The sequence below is a fragment of the Lolium rigidum genome, chromosome 5 (assembly GCF_022539505.1).
Source record: "Lolium rigidum isolate FL_2022 chromosome 5, APGP_CSIRO_Lrig_0.1, whole genome shotgun sequence".
NCBI lineage: Eukaryota > Viridiplantae > Streptophyta > Magnoliopsida > Poales > Poaceae > Lolium > Lolium rigidum.
Genome location: NC_061512.1, coordinates 7,314,582 through 7,332,148, shown reverse-complemented (window position 1 = coordinate 7,332,148; position 17,567 = coordinate 7,314,582). Strand labels below are relative to the sequence as shown.

The 17,567-nt window shown below is 48.6% G+C and overlaps 1 protein-coding gene across 1 annotated transcript; it reads right to left on the bottom strand.

Annotated features, from left to right (window-relative positions):
- Positions 1-14,277: 14,277 nt before the first annotated feature.
- On the bottom strand, positions 14,278-17,201 carry LOC124653060. The gene is made up of 3 exons (XM_047192113.1): positions 15,645-17,201; positions 15,267-15,537; positions 14,278-14,760 (listed from the first exon to the last, which is right to left on the bottom strand). Exons 1-3 carry the CDS (start codon positions 17,097-17,099, stop codon positions 14,465-14,467), a joined length of 2,022 nt encoding a protein of 673 aa, XP_047048069.1. The 5' UTR covers positions 17,100-17,201; the 3' UTR covers positions 14,278-14,464.
- Positions 17,202-17,567: the final 366 nt, after the last annotated feature.

The window sequence follows — 17,567 nt, the reverse complement described above, 5'->3', positions numbered from 1 at the left end:
TTGTCACAATTCAAAGGATTGCCGGAACAGGTTTTTCAACCACAGGCAAGTCCATCAAGAGCTCACGCAACCATTATGATTCAACAGTGGTTGTGTCTAAAGCAATGAAGTTCTGCTTCCATAGTTGACCTCGTCAATATGGTTTGCTTGCAAGATCTCCATGACACTGCGCCACCTCCAAAGGTAAATACATACCCACTTGTGGCGTACAGATCAGCTACATATGAGATCCAATTCGAATCACTATATCCTTCAAGCACAGCTGGATGCCCTGAATAGTGAATCCCATAACTCATTGTACCACATAGGTAGCGCATGACCCTATCAAGTGCATGCCAATGATCAGTACCCGGGTTTGACATGAACCTACTCAACTTGCTAACAAGCAAAAGAGATGTCCGGTCTAGTCGCGCTCGCTAAGTACATGAGTGAGCCAACAATCTGAGAGTATCTCAGTTGATCTACGGCAATCCTCCGGTTCTTGCGTAATGTCACACTGGGATCATAAGGTGTTGGAGAATACTTGCTATCAATATAGCTGAACCGGCTCAAGATCTTCTCAACATAATGGGATTGTGTTAGAGTAATCCCACTCTCGTTCTTAATAAGCTTGATGTTCAGAATCACATCAGCTTCTCCCAGATCTTTCATATCAAAGCACTTTGACAAGAAAGACTTGACCTCGTGTATTACTTTCATGTTTGTACCAAATATCAGAATATCATCCACATACAAACACAATATAACACCTTCGCCCCCACCATGGCGATAGTAAACGCACTTGTCAGCCTCATTGACAACAAAGCCTACGAAGTCAAAGTTCGTCAAACTTCTCATGCCATTGCTTAAGTGCTTGTTTCGGGCCATATAAAGATTTCAGCAACTTGCACACCTTTCTTTCTTCACCTTTTACTACGAACCCATCGAAGCTGATCCATATAGATTTCCTCTTCCAACTCTCCATTAAGAAAAAGCTGTCTTTACGTCCATTTGATGAACGATAAGACCATAGGAGGCAGCCATGGACGAGTAGTACTCGAATGGTGGTAAGTCTAGCGACAGGTGAATAGGTGTCGAAGTAATCTTCGCCTTCTCTCTGTGTGTAGCCTTTAGCTACAAGCCGCGCCTTGTACTTCTCAATAGTACCATCGGGTCTTAGCTTCTTCTTGAACACCCATTTGCAGCCCACGAGGCTTGCATCCATGGGGTCGTTCCGATAGCTCCCAAGTACCATTAGAAAGAATCGAGTCCATCTCGTTATGGACAACTTCTTTCCGATCATCCGCATCCGGAGATGCATATGCCTCTGCAATGGACGTGGGAGTATCATCCACAAGGTACACAATGAAATCATCACCAAAGGATTTTTCAATCCTTCGTCTCTTGCTCCGTTTAGGAGCTTCATTGTCATCCTTCTCAGTAACATTCTCATGTGATTGTTCAAAATACTCATTAGATGTACTAGACTCAGGAATTATCTCAGTACAAATTCTAGCAATGCTATGCATATCTTTCATAGGAAACATATTCTCAAAAAAAGTTCCATCACGAGATTCCATAATAGTATCAACATGCATATCAGGCACCTCGGATTGAACTACTAAAAATCTATATCCTACACTCCGCGGAGCATAACCTAGAAAGATACAATCCACTGTCTTTGGTCCAAGTTTGCGCTTCTTAGTAATTGGAATATTGACTTTCGCCAAACATCCCCATGTGCGCAAATACGAAAGTGATGGTTTTCTCCCAGCCCACTCCTCGTAAGGGGTTTTATCTTTATTCTTGTTAGGAACTCTATTCAGGACATGACATGAAGTCAACAAAGCCTCCCCCCACCATGCCTTTGATAAACCTGCAGTGGCTAACATGGAATTCACCAAGTCAGTCAGCGTGCGGTTTGTCCTCTCGGCAATCCCGTTTGATTGGGGTGAATAGGGAGGCGTCCTCTCATGAATAATGCCATGTTCCTCATAGAATTCATCAAAGATTTTAGGAAAATATTCGCCACCACGATCCGACCTAAGATGCTTGATCTTTCTCTCTAGTTGATTTTCAACTTCAGCCTTATAAATTTTAAAGTAGTCTAAAGCTTCATCTTTAGTTCGCAACAAATAAACATAGAAAAATCTAGTCGCATCATCAATCAATGTCATGAAATATCTCTATCCACCTTTTGTCAACACACCATTCATCTCGCATAGATCAGAATGTATGAGTTCTAGAGGTGCCAAGTTTCTCTCCTCGGCCGCCTTGTGAGGCTTCCGAGGTTGCTTTGATTGCACACAACTATGGCACTTAGAACCTTTGGCAATGGTGAAATTCGGAATTAAACTTAAACTGGATAGCCGAGACATTAAACCAAAATTGATGTGACATAAACGAGAATGCCAAACACTGGTATCATCACTAACATTGCCACAAATATGGTTCACGAGACTTATTACTAAAATCAGAAAGCGAAAAGCGGAACAAGCCTCCGCACTCATAGCCTTTACCAATAAATTGTCCAAACTTGGAAACAACTACTTTATTCGACTCTAAAACAACCTTAAACCCATCTCTGCATAGTAGGGAGCCGCTAACGAGATTCTTGTTCATAGTAGGGACATGCTGCATGTTCCTCAGCTGCACGATCTTCCCCGAAGTGAACTTTAGATCTACCGTGCCAACACCACGAACAGAAGCATGTGACCCATTCCCCATCAAGACGGAAGAATCCCGGCGACCTGGTAAGAAGTGAACATGGAGATGTCAGCACACACATGAACATTAGCACCTGTATCAATCCACCAACATGGAGATTGAAATACCGAAAGAACAGTAAAGAGATTACCGTACCCATCAGCATTGCTAGCGGTCACCGTTGACTTGCCTCGCCTTTTTCTTGCGGTCTGCCCTCTCTGGACAGTCCTTAGAAAAGTGGCCAGTCTCTCCACAGTGTAAAGCAGCTCGGATCCGCTTTGTTTATCATCTTCTTCTTCTTGAAGGTTGTAGTCTTCATAGGCTTATTGAAGGAGGGCTTGTTATTCCCTTTGTTCTTGCTGTAGGGTTTCTTCTGCACCATGTTGGCGCTAGACCGACCCTCTCCTTTCTCGCATTATCCTTAGCTCCGAGCTTTCTCCTCAACATCAAGAGACGGTATCGGATTTTCAACCGATATCTTCTCGTCTCTTGTGTTTGAGAGTTGTGGCAAAGTTCCTCCATGAAGGGGGCAACTTAGCGATGATGCATCCAGCCACAAACTTGTCAGGTAAGGCACACTTAAGAAGTTCAAGCTCTTTCGCAATGCACTGTATCTCATGAGCTTGTTCGACTACAGAACGGTTGTTTACCATCCTGATGTCATGAAAGCTCTCCATGATGTACAATTCACTGCCTGCATCAGTTGCACCGAATTTAGCATTCAGTGCATCCCAGAGCTCTTTACCGTCTGTTATGTGCATGTACACATCACACAGACGATCATCAACAATACTCAGAACGCATCCGACGAAGAGAGTATTGTTTTCCTTGAACTTGTTCTGATCTTGGTCAGATATAGTTCCTTCAGGTAAACCATCACTAACTTCGAATACTTTCAGATGAGTAAGCCAGAGCGTGGCCTTAACCTGCCACCTCTTAAAGTGCACACCGGTAAACTTATCCGGCCTCGGTGCATCAGCAGAAACCAGCCATTGTTAACTCAGGAAATTGCCTACAATTAGGTTTTTGGATTGTTGGATAATTAGGCACAATTTCCATGATTAATTCCAGAATATAAAACATGATGACAGCAACTACTAACATGTGAAACTCGAACATACTAGATGCACTAATCAACATGAGTAGCAGCAGCGCAAACGGTAAAGCATCCATCGCTAAACAGATCGAGATATGTCGCACGTACCGATCTGGTTGAGGTGGCGGTGGAGGTGTAGCAGATGATGTCGCAGCAGTAACATTGTTGACGACAGGGACGACGGGTCGAAGTAGACGGCGTTGAAGATGACGGTAGGCAGCACCGCCCGAATGAAGAGCTTGAGCAGTCGCGCTCGGCTACGATGGCGGTGCAAGCAGAGAGAGGTGGAAATCCTAACTCGTGTATTAAGTATGTTTCTGCGGTAGCCGGGCAAGAGATTATATAGGCTCGGGAAACCCTAGGCAACGTGGGCCCGAACTGACTAACTGCGACGCGTCCGTCTAGGACTCTGTTCGTTTTCCTGAGCTGCAAAAAGTAAGGAAAGTCTCGGCTCGAGGCTCAATCCACTCACCACGAGCGCGGCGCGCGCGGCGCACGCGTCGTGACGTGTCGAGACGAGCGAGCGAGGAGGAGGAGGAGCGCACGTGTGTAGCACTCCTATTCTCACTCACTTACTAGTGGTGGAACAACCCACCTTATAAGGTGGTCTAACTTCCTCCCAACTTTCCATGTGGGACTAAACTTCCCACCTCTTGCCTCTCCCTAGTGAGCTGCCACCAACTTGGACTCAAACTCACAAGGCTGCCACTAAGTGAGCTTTGAGATTTATAGGGAAAATCTGAAATCTAGTATGGGCCACCAAATGTGGGCCAGATATTTCAACATCCTCATCCCGGCTTAAATGGACTCCACCGTCGGCAGCTGTGTTGAATGCGGTTATCTTTGCTTCTTCGGGGCAGATGGGGGCCGATGTAGTAATCCGAGGCCACAATGGTTCATGCCTTGCAGCTTGCAGGGATACCTATGAGGAGATTATTATACCTGAGCTTGCGGAAGCTCAAGCCCTGCGTCGAGCGATCCTCTTTGCCCAGGAGGAAGGCTTCTCCAAAGTTATCGTCGGTTCTGAGTGTCTATCGGTGATTCAACGCCTGATATCTACCTATGGACCGGTGATCGAAGATATCAAGCGGTTGGCTATGACCTTCTCCTCCTGTGAGTTTCGTCATGTCTACCGCAGTTTGAATGTTGCAGCTCATAATTTAGCTAGATCGTGTGCTAGTTTTCCTAGTTCTGTGTGGCGTGGTGTTTCTCTGGATTGCATTCGCGAGGCCATTTGTAATGATATTATGATTATTTGATCAATAAAGCACACGTTTCCCTAAAAAAATGCACATATGCTTACCCTTCTTAGTTTTCATTCAAGTCTCCCCGGGTATTGTTTGTGCATACTGTATTGCTTCATTTTCCTCTATTGTGTGTCTATTATCAAAGTGTATCAATGTTATTTTAAAGTGAACCTATGCATGTTACATTGTTTGTGCATATGTATTTCTTCATTTTCCTCTATTGTGTGTCTATTATCAGAAATATTTTTTTGTTCGGAATTAATTTTGACATTCTAATATGTTTTTTCGGTGGCCAGTGTATATGCACCCAAGATCAAAAATGAATTTCCGCTGGTTGTTAGCCTTCCTTAGTTCATTACCACTTTCTAGCTATTTATGTATCGCCCCCTTATGTACAAATATGTGACACTGGTTTAGCTCAGATTTGAACGAACAGCAAGAAGTGGGTTGTTTGGTTGCTGTTGTGTGCCTTTGACACTAGCGTAACTGATTACTGGTACCGAAAAGATACATCACACTGATTTTGTGCCTTTTGATGAACACGTAACTACCGATATGATCATACAGTCTTATTATGAATTTTGCATGCAGCTGTTTTTCCTGTTACATGCTTCTTATCATCTTATTTCAGTGAGAGAACATGCTTCTGATACATGCTTAGAGCAACTCTAAATGCGGCCAGAATTGAATTTTTCTGACGGATTTACGGGTTCGGATCGAAAGCCGCGAAAACTAGAATCTGAATCGGCAGCCCGGCCCAAAAAAGTTTCCCGGGGCCCCGAGAAACTCTGCGCACGGCCCCTATTTATACAGACCGCGGAGGGGAGCTCGGTTCCAAAATCCTACTCCCCTTCGCCGCTCCACCGTCTTCCGCCCGCGATTCCGACGAGCAATCCGAGCGCAGCCGCTGCTGCATTCTCGCTTTCGTGAGGTCCACCTCCATCGCATGGATGGCACCGGTAGCTGCGGGTGGGGAGGCGGCCGGATTGGCGGCAGCAACTCGCTGCTGCCCCCCCCCCCCCGCCCCCCCCGGTCTTTCGCTCGGAGGCGGAGCGACAGAAGTGGAACCGCTCCGAAGGCGCGCGGAAGCGGAGCGCGCATCGTTGGACCAACTAGGGCCTGACACTGCTGGGAAGCTTGCCCGCTACGCCAATAGCGGCGAGGGCTCTTCCTCCGGAGCGTCGGGCCGGACCCTGGCGCCACCCGTCCACGATAGCAGCGAGGAGGAGGAGGAGGAGGCGCCGCGGCACATCGTCTTCAACTCCGGGGACTACATCCTCAACGACGACGAGGATGCGACGACAATCCAGTAGGTCGTCGTCGTTTCGGAGGCGGAGGCGCGCAATTTTCCGGCGCGAGGAGGCGGACGCCGTCTGGCAGGTGCGCGCGTACGAGGTGGCCATCTGCCGCGTCAAGAAGGAGGTCATCGACCTCGACGCCGAGTAGGCGCGCGCGGTTCCGCCGCCCCGTCCTCCGTCACGCGTAGAGGCCCCGGTAGGGCCAAATTTTGGTCATCGTTAGGTCGCGCGGCGGAGGAACTACGTATCTATGATGTTTATTTTGGTCGCTATGTAAATTATGCAAGTATGAACTATGAGTTTCATCGCCGAACTTGTTTGCGATGAACAATTCTCCCGCTAGATTTAAATTTTAAATTTTTCGATTCCGAATACGGGTGTTGTTCTGCGTCACCTCCGAATTTGCTCGAAAAACGCTTTCGGGAGACTGAACTCGCGCTTTTCAGTTTCGTGCGTTTACGGATTTTTGCCTGCTCCTGTTATTTGCCTTCGTGACAATATCAGGTTGATCTATGATTCTATGTATTGTCATCTATGTTTCACGGTTCACCAATCTGATGCCCTACTACAGTGATATTAGTGTACAGAGGTATACATTTGTGTGTACTGTCATCTGATGCATCATATATCCCGTCCTTGAAACGCTGCACATAATCTGCTAACTGCAGAGGATTAACGCTTCGTAAGAAAAATATGACTAAGATGCTTGCACCTAATAGACCATGGTGTGCACATCACAATTGTAACATTTGCCAATGCTAGCTGAGATTGAGATATTGTTCGTCAATTGGAGCAGTAGGATGTGACTAATGCAGTCACTATCTTACGTAAATCCATTGTTCCTGGATCCTCTTTAAATAGCTATTGTTGGGCTTCCATTTCTTAGAGCATCTCCACCGGCGTTCCCGATAGCGGTCTCGATAGCGTTTTGGAGGCTGGGAACGAAAATGGGCTCACACCAGCGCGTCCCAAACGGCGCCGGTGATTTTTCGAGACCAATAGAAGCACCGGCAACCCCGTGCTGGCTCCTTGGCCAATGGCGCGAATCGGGCGCGCCGGCGCCCCGCGAGGCTGAAAATTTTGGGCGTGGGAGCCGCAGTCAGCCATACATTCCCAAAATATACATCTTCTCCCCCAAAACCCTGTCCCCTCCGCCGCTCATTTCTCCTGCCCGCCGTTGCATCTCCCATCTAGCCTTCAACCCGAAAAACCCGCGCCGCCGCGCCATGCCACCGAAGAGAAAGGCTCCGGCGAAGCCAGCGAAGGTGCCGACGAAGGCGCCGCCGAAGCCGCGCACCGTCGCGCCGAAGGAGAAGCCGGCGACCATGTCGCAGGAGGAGTGGGACAAGGAGATGGAACGCCGCTCCTTCATAACGGCCGGCCGCAGAAGGCGCCGCATCGCCGCTATCGACACAACGAAAGCGGCGGCCACTGTGGAAGCGTGCCTCAGCTTGGGCGGCGGCTTCAGCAACATCTGGAGCTCACCGTCGTCAACGGGTTACTACGCGGGGTACAACGCGAACGGGCCGTCGATCTCGCAGATGCGGCTGTCGCAGATGGACGGCTGCGCTCGCTACTCCCCCGAGTACGGGGACATCGACATGACCGTCGACCACAACACGATGTTCTCGCCGGATTCAGCGGCGAGGGGCAAAGGAGCCTTTCGCTTCCCCGACCTGAACTCGTCGCCTGACCTGCGCCACACTGAGGGCCACATGACAGATGGCACTGGCATTCCCTGCCACCTCTTCCCCGACGACGGCAGGAGCACCCACCAGGTGTTCGGCAGCGCGTCCGACGTGTCCATGGGTGAGGGCGAGGTGCGTTTCCTTACTTTTTATGTGTTATGTGCATCGTAGACACCGGCGGCGACTAAAAGTAGGTAACTTTTTGCGTAGATTGCCGTCGGGGAGGAGATCCTCAACGACTTCATGCGCGGCCATGCCTATGAACCCCCCGTCGACGAGTATGAAGAAGAGGCCGAGGAGGACGAAGGTGAGGAGGAGGTCCAGGAGGAGCTGATCAACGCCGACACCGGCGTGACCACGCCGACGACGACAAACAGGCGGACCGGTGGCACTCGTGGTCCGAGGTGGAGGTCTTTGGAGGATGAATGTCTCATCGAGGCGTGGAAGCAAGTGAGCATTTGCCCCATCACCGACGCCAACCAAACTGGAGGCAAATATTACAACCGCATCCTCGATTCCTTCAACGAGAAGAAGAACTATGGTGACTATGCCACCATCAACATGAACCGCAACGGGCGCCCTCTCCCACCGTTGGAACTTGATCAAGGGGGCGTGTAGCAAGTTCCATGGCTACTATGAGAAGATTAAGGCCCGAAAGGAGAGCGGCAAGACGATGGTGGATTGGGTATGATCTACAGCCATCTTGTTCATAATGCATTATAGTGTATCTATTTGATGATCCATCTTGTTCCATATCTTGTTTTACATCATGTATATGATCCAACTTGTTCCATATCTTGTTTTGCATCATGTATCGTTAGATGCTCCAAGCCCTCGACATGTACAAGCACCAATACGAGGACAAAGACTTCCCCTTCATGCATTGCTACAACAAGCTACAAGGTTGCAAGAAATGGGACGAACTCCTCCACACTCTAATGAAAGACGGGGAAGATGGGCCGGTCGATCCAGCCGGCGCCTCCACCAGGCACCCCATTGGCAACAAGAAGGCCAAGGCCGAGACGAATGCTATTGGCAGCCGTGGACGCCTCCCTCGAGAAGATGATCAACTCATTCTCGGTGGAGAACAAGGAAGCGTCGGATAGGGACACCGTCGTGTGGAAGGCAATCCTCGACAAGCAAGACATGAAGATCGCGTTGGAGAGGGAGAAGGTGGAGGCGGCGAAGATGGAAACTCACGCTGCTGCCATGAAGGCCACCAACGAAGCGACACAGCTATCGTTGGCCAAGATGTCTCAAGAATCCAAGATCTTGATGGCCGACATGGAGAAGATGGACCCGTTGGCACGAGCGTGGCACGAGATGTACCGCGAGCGCATCGGCCAAGAGGTGATGGCGGCGCGAGTTGCGTCGGCGTCTCCCCCGGCACCCTCCACGTTCATGTCTCCACCGGCACCGTCCATGTTCATCTCTCTGCCAGCACCGTCGACGTTCATGCCTCCCCCAGCGACCGTGGATCCTGTTGCAGCGACGGATCTGCCGCCGAGACTCGCCGCCGATGAGAAAGTCGTCGAGGTTGAGCCGCTCGTGACCTCGTTCATCTGATCAGCTGGCTTGGAAGCCGTTTTTTTTGCACCGGAGACGGCGATTTGGTGGCCAAACTTCATATTCGAAAACCTATTCAAATTTGGTGGCCGTGTGTTGGCTCAAACTTTAAATTCGTAAACTTATTCGAATTTCTATGCTTTTATTTGAATTTTCAAATTCAAATCATCTATTGGGGCCGTCGTATGGGGCGCGCCGGTGTGGGAGCAGCTCCCCCAAATAGAGGATGTTGTACCGGCGTCCCTCATACGACGATGACAGCGTCCCTGCCGGCGACTATTTGGGGGCGCCGGTGGAGATGCCCTTATACAAAGTCTGCTTGACCGTGGAATGGAACGCAACTGCAATCAGGGCGTGCAATGTGTTTCTCCTATACAAATACATTGATGCTTAGTGTTGTTGCATTGCTCCTATACAAATACATTGATGCTCAGTGTTGTTGCATTGTGATACCAGGTGTTTGGAAATTGGGATCGACCTATGAATCTCTTTATGCGGTTGAGTAAAGGTCAACCGGCTGACCTCCGGCGAGTGGTGGAACACATCGTTTCTGTCATCCTCAGTGGTGGACGGCTGCTAAGAGCAATTTCAATAATATAGTCAACTGCTGGCTATAACAAGATGCCATATCATTTGTAGTCATTTTATAGCTAACATGTATAATAGTTGGCTATAAGAATGAAGCACTTTACTAACATATGGTCCACCTTTCACTCTCACAAAGTGCCTAGGAGCACGTGCAAGAGCTGGCTATTGCATAGTAGCCCACCTCCCTTCTCTCTCCTCTTCTCTTTCCTCCAACTCATCTAAAATATATTATTTAATATCTTATTGTCAGCTGACTGAACTCTATTGTACTTGCTCTAAGGTTGGTGCCGGCGCCCTCAATCTCTTTCTTGGGAGCATCCCTAGAGCTTGCTCATCTGCCGGAGTGGCACGGAAGCTGCACTTGTGCACTACCCTACTGTCGTGTTGATCCACATCAACTGCCTCGGCACTTGTGACGTCCACCCTGCTAGAATCAGTTCAAGAATCTGCTCAGCCGCTAGAGCGTCATGAAGCCTGCGCGCACGCATGAATCCTACCAGGTAAGATTATAGTTTAATCCTACCCGGCGAGAATTTGGTGTTATGAATGTAGTTACTATTTAGTACATCAAGATGGAAATAATATGTGGCATTTAAAAAAAATGTTGGCAGAAGAACTACCAAACTCATTGATTCGGAGTGTAACATGGATTACCAACTCGTCAAGTAGATCGATCTAGATTTTAGGGATATATGTTTGGTGTATGGCGACGATGAATGGGAATGGGTGTGGTGTATAGATGAATGATCGACCACTTCTCCTGTCTCGAGCTTCCCCTTATATATGCTTAATTCTCGAGATAAGATCTTCTTGTCTACGCCAAGGCTAGCTTGAGGTATCTTCATCAATATCTTGAATCCTGCAAATCTTGATTTTTTTTTTTGAAACGTGGGCAAAAACTTTACCCCAATCTATTAATTAAGAAGAAACACCCAATTAATTAATGGAAAATTGGGCCAAAACCATTACAACAACAACACATACTCTAGACAATCTCGACCACCACAAACTCACACAGCATGCAACTTCTACAACCACAAACTCTCGTAACTTTGCCAATCCTACTTCTGAAAACACATGAAGCGAAGATATTAATTAGAAACAACAACTCAAAGAGACGAGAACTATCCATCAAACAGTTGTGACTCCTTCCTTGTGGTGCCACTCCTTACTTTTGCTTTTGAGATACTCCTTCACCTTTTGAATTTTGTCCCTGGATGTCTTCTCTCACAAGAGGCAAGCAATCTCCTTGCCAGATCCAGGGATAGCCGCCTCTAAACAAGCAAGTAAATCAGAAAGATCTCTAGCAAAGAGAGCCTCATAGTTAGGTGCCAATGCCCTTGCCTAAATACCCTCTTCGCCACGGAGCCCTGGCTCCATAGGTGGTGCGGAAGCTACTGCCAAGGTCCCAAGCAACTCCACCTGCGGATGCACCATCGATAGAGGAGGAGAAGTCTCCCCACACAACTCATGTAGCTCGGGATGATATGCATCACCGGAGCCATGATCCCATCGATGTCCTCGCACTCAGAGGCAACCGCCACATGGGGCTGCGGTGACATGCATGGCCTAGCATGAGGGGAGAAACAACCAAAGTGGCACTCCTCTCCAACCACAAACAACTCCTATATGGTCTTTCTAACAATTGCTTCATCAGCGACAACATCTTAGAGACCACATCATCAACAATAACCACATACAACTCATGCTTAGTGGACTTAGATGAAAACAAGTCCATGTGCTCTAAAGAACCAACACGCGCCAACAAAAATTTGATTGTTTCCGCCTGTTCACGCAAGGGGTGAGACACCTCTTCGATGCGGTCAGCGACCAACTGAAGGAGCTCCGTGCATAGTAGAGCAAACTGGGACTGAAAAGCAGAATCCAAACTAGCGCATGCAAAGGATTCCTTGCAATACCCAGATGGGGACCTAGGCGGCACCGACACACGCAACAACGAGTGGCCCACGACCTTGGCCCAACTCCAGGACAACGAAAGACTGCAAGGCTGGATGGATGGAGAGCAGCTCCGCTGGCTTGGAGCACGAGAGCACGGAGAGCGAGCGGCCAAAGAGTGAGTGCGACAGAATCTGTACTCACCCGTTCCAAAATAGTTGTGATTTAAAGAGAAATGTGTCGATATTTGTTGCATTGATATATTTTTCTATAAACTTGGTCAAACTAAAAAAAATACTTTGACCTGGGACAAACTTAGAGCGTCACATTATTATGGAACAGAGGGAGTATGCAACTAAAAAAAAGCCATTAGAAGGTCTCAAATACTCTACTTACAATCAAAAAGAAAAAAAGGTATCAAATACTGTCCCACCATATATTGCTTGATGCATGCGGATCAGTATCATGTGTTGCACCATGTATCACATGATGTATACGGATCAGTTTTCAGAGATTGCATCGAACACCTAATGAGTAGCTGAAATGGCCACCGAGATTGACGAGAGAGTACTCAGCGGTGGACTCCCGGAATTCCTAGCCCTCGATCGCGCTTAACTGCTACACTACACTGGATGCTTCTCGAATTAATTAATGGCGGCCCTCCGCCGCATTCAGCGTCGTCGTCGTCGCCGTGCGACCTCCGCTGCCGCCGGAAATGTGGCGGCCGGTTCAAACGGCCGGCCGTCCTTGCTCCAGCATGCATGTGCATCCAGTTATCCTCTCGTCAGATCGACACTCGATCCTAGAGATCAGATGGGATAGCAAGAAGCGCAAAGTATATATTGTCCTTGGTCGTTGATGCTCTTGCATGCAGCACGCAGCACTCCTGACTGCACCAAATATTGCCTGGCGTCGGCATATCGTTCTCTCTCATGGCATTGTGTAGACTACAGTGTACTAGCTTAGCCACCATGCGCATCTCCATTCTCATGTGCTGCATCGCTGCACCAAATATTCAGTGGCGAGTGCAGATCAGTCTCACGCATCTTGGCACTACACTGCAGTACGTACCTAGCCTTTGCCTAAGTATAAAATGGAGAGCCTGGAGAAGCCATGGCACCGTGCTCTCTGTCTCTGCTCTTTGTGTGCAGCTAGCTACATACAGAAGACCCTAAGTATTCCAGCTAGCTCTGAGATGGATGGTGGTGGCTCATCGTTGGGTGGGAGTCATCAAGGAGAGGAGGAGCAGAAGAACAAGAAAGAGAGTATGCTCACCGACAGTGAGTGCATCTACATTTTGTGTTTACTTACAGACCTATCTGTGTACACCATTTTAATTAATTTGCATATATGAATCTTTGTGCTCGCAGAAGAGCTGGAAGAGAAACGGCTTGAGAATGTCATACCTACTTCTTGGGATGACACATGTATGTATAGTCTTATCGTCCTAGTCTAAGTTTTCTTCTAATCAGATGAACATACCTGCAAGCTCATTTATTGTTTGTTATATATCTTGCAGGGATCGTGACATTGAACATCACCAAAAATGTGCTGGAAGGTGAGGTCGTTGAGAACGTTAGCGGGTTCGACACGGACAGCCCCAAGCGGAAACGTCCCGGCGACCGGTCAGACGACGACGAGACCGACTCCGACGACGACTCCGACGATGACGAGGCCAAGAAGAAAGCAAGCAAGGGTACGTGTGTATATGCTCGTCTATTTGGACGTTAATCGAGCTAGTACCTTGCTGTGCTTGCTGAAAAAAAGAGCACACATATACTATCTGGTTGATTGATGGTTTTAATTTGCTTTTGCAGAGTAGATGACTTCCTTGTGTGCTACCTAGCTAGCGGTGCTATCTAGCTACATTATCCGTAGGCGCCAAGCATGTTATGTTTAGGTTGCAATAAGGATGTTAGATCCATATATTCCTATGTATTGGCTTCCATGTGTGTGTGTTAGTGCTTGAACCCTGCATGCACGTAAGCATGCTAATTTATGTTTGTGTGAACTATGCTGAGTAATATATACACTTATTCTCAGTTGGGGCCCTATACATGAAAGATGCAAATCATGACTGCACACAACTAACATTCTGTCCTGAATGAAAATACCTATAGCAGCATCACAAGTAAATACGACGCAACCCCGTTAAAAAAAGTAATACGACACAGAGAGTTAATAATGCGCCACATTTGAACTGCAAACAGAAAGAAACCACAAATTAACTGCTATCCATAATAAGTGTCGATGATTTTGTACAACTTGTAGGGGGTACTTGTTAGGGCGATAGACTTGCTGATCCTACAATTAAACAAACCTATTTAAACCTAGTATCATCAACGAAGTGAATACTACGCCCCGTAGCCCAGCACAATAAATAGAATAAATTAATCTACACTAGTCGTCCTCAAAATCCTCCGATTCATCACCGTCGTCTTCCTTGATGGTGAAGTCGTTACTACCAAGGTACATGCATTCCTCCTCGTCTCCACCTTGTGTCCAGTTCGCAATGGATTCACTGCGATCTAGTATGCGATGGTTGCTGTAGACCTCCGTATAGTAGCCATTGTCGTAGAAATCTTCTCCGCGGACCATCTTCTCGAACTCGAGTGTGCGCCCGTGGAATCCCTCCTGATTAGCCGGGTGCACGATCCTGATGCCTGCTTGCTCGCAGAAAAGGCACCGGACTGGCTCTGCCATACATATGCGGTCGACAAGTAAGGTCATAAAGCACTTCGGTTTACAAAGAATAAAAAGGCTACAGCTTCAGCAATTAACCAAGTAAATACACATCCATTCTATTTAGGCCTCAGAAGGAAGCTGTCTAGCGAAATTTGCCTAGCTTGCAAAGTTAAATTCTGCTGAGTTGGTTGTGCTTGATTACTTTTGGAAATGTCAGCTGCTCAGGGTAAACAAGTCGAGTAACAAATAAATGGTTATTTGTGGTCAGAATGCATAATACATTCTCTCTCTTTTTTCAGACCCTCCGTAACTGCATGAATTAGGAAATCCAGTAAATTAATTCACCGATAACAACCAGAGATGATAGTGGTGTAAAGCTGTGAAGTTTTCAAGAAGTATGAGTGTGTGAAAAACCATGTCATATATATGGATAGGCAGTGTGCGATATGAGCATCAAAATAATTAATGAAGATCCATGTATATCTGAAGAAATAAAAGAACAGGAGTATATATATACCAGCCCCTGGCGGTGGAATATCCACAGGACAACATAAAAGCTGGTCATCATCGCCGTCGTTGCTAAGCTCGGCAAAGAAGAGTACTGGGACTGAACATACAGAGCCAACATTTCGAGTCACCAGAAAGTTGGCATGTGTGTGGTGGTAGTAGTCATCAAACTCATCATCACTATCATCTCGCTTCTTGATGGATTCTTCACTGTTGTCAGGACCAGATACGGATTCATTCACACCACAGACCACATAAAGCTGATAGCAGGTGTTGTCTCCCTATAAGATGAGCAAATTCTGATTGTTTAGATCATGTAGGTTTTGGTTGATGAAATTTGGATAGAAGCAAACAAATGTAGAGGTATATGACCGATAAATGAACTCACCGAATTCTGCTTCTCATATCTCCTTAATGCACCCTTGACCTTTTTGGAGATTCTTTTATGAGCCCTGCGCCGTTGACTTCCCTCTGACATGGTATCATCGAACTCCCGCTTGGAAACGGAAAGTGGCTGCTGCTGCTGCTGCTGGGTTGTCATGCCAGATGCTAATAGTGTGGCAATCTGCTGGACAGCTTGAGAGGAGAGCTGCTGTTGTCCTCCATTTGACAGCAGTGACAAGACTTGAGGCTTGTTGCACGAACTGAGGAATCCTGCTTGGGCATCAGAATTGAGGCGGGGGCACCATGCCGCAATGGCAGCAGCCCTATAGGCATCTTGCTCTTCCTTGACACTGCTGCAATGCTTTGTGGCGGACAAGTTGAGGTCCTCCTCGATGAGAATCCGCATGGCCTCGTGCATGCTGAGATCTTGATGACAGGTGCAGAGGAAGGAGAGGAGTCCATAGAAGGACAGGGCCTCGATCCGCATCAAACTCCAGGTCCCGACGAAGTCGAGCTCGCGTTGTGGAGTCAGTGGTGGGAAGTTGGCTTCGTACCATATGGTGTTGAGGATGATGTTGGAGACAGGGTCGAAAGGGCCGTAGCAATGGCCAGCCTTGAGCATGCTGCGGTGGTAGCGAGACCCGCCCGGCATCCTGGCCAGGGCCTTGAGGTAGAATCCATGGATGGCATCAAGGAGCACTCGTCTGAGCGACCATGAATGCTGGTAGGGAACCTTGGTGATGCGCGTGCGGCGAGTGGCGGCGAGCTCCCACGGCTTGCCAGTGGGAGGAGGATACGGGACATGTGCAGTTGTCTTCTCTTTGAACAAGGTGCGGAGGTTGTTGAAGATGTTGTGGTGGTAATTGGGGACGGCCTTGTGGAGGGATGAGCAGAGCGAGAGCCAGGCGTCGGCGAGCTGCGGGTGCTGCTTGGCGGCCAGCGTGGCGCACCTGAGGGCGAGCCTGAGGGCGCCGTTGGTGGCGGCGGAGTCTGGGCGGAAGCACTTGGTGCCGCGGTCCTCGAGGACGATGCGCGCGGCGACCAAGGGGTCGGCGTCGGCGAGGAGAAGGTACCTGACGGCCTCCCAGTCGGCGAGGTAGGGGAAGAAGCAGGTGAGGAAGGTGACGAGGCCGTCGAGGGAGCGCCGCTCCGTGTCCCCGAGATCGACGGCGACCGGCGCCGAGTAGGCCTTGTCTGCCGTGGCGGCGAGGAGTGCGTTGACGGTGATGTTGGAGACCGGATCGAGTAGGCCGACGCAGACCCCCGAGGGGAGGAAGCGCCGTACGACGTCGGAGCCGGTGAGCCCGTCGAGGGCTTCCTTGTAGTGGCTGTGGATCTTGAGGAGGAGCTGAGAGCTGTCCTGCTCCCTCTCGTTCTGCCACGGGGTGCCGTCGTCATACAGCGCCGGAGTGTAGATGCGGAGACGGCCGGTGCTGAGTCCGGCGTGGAGGCTGGCCATCGCCGGCGATCGGGGTTTGGGTGGGGATTTGGGTTCGATTCGATCGATTTGGGAGAGGAGGGGACGGACGGGGCCGACCGTCGGGGTTTCCGTTCCGTTCCGTTCAGACAGGGAACTAACCTCCGGCTCACCTTTTTCTTGCCGGCCCATGAGGGGCTTTTTATAACGGACTGGGCTTACCTTTTTTGAACGGATCGAGCTCACCTTTTTCTACAATGAATCGGACTAGTTTTTAAGGCATATTCCCAAAAACTATTTGTCCCATAACCTTCACCTTTTAAGCATAATTTTATTTAATATGGGAGAGAAAGGGGTTGCATGCGCCAATGAGGAAGAGAAAGAGGTTGCATGCACCAATGAGGAGAGAAAGGGGCTGCATGCACCAATGAGAAAGAGAAAATGAGATCCGATCAACTAGTACCTTGGGCCAAGATATTCAAAAATTGTGACTTACAAACTAGTCTGCAC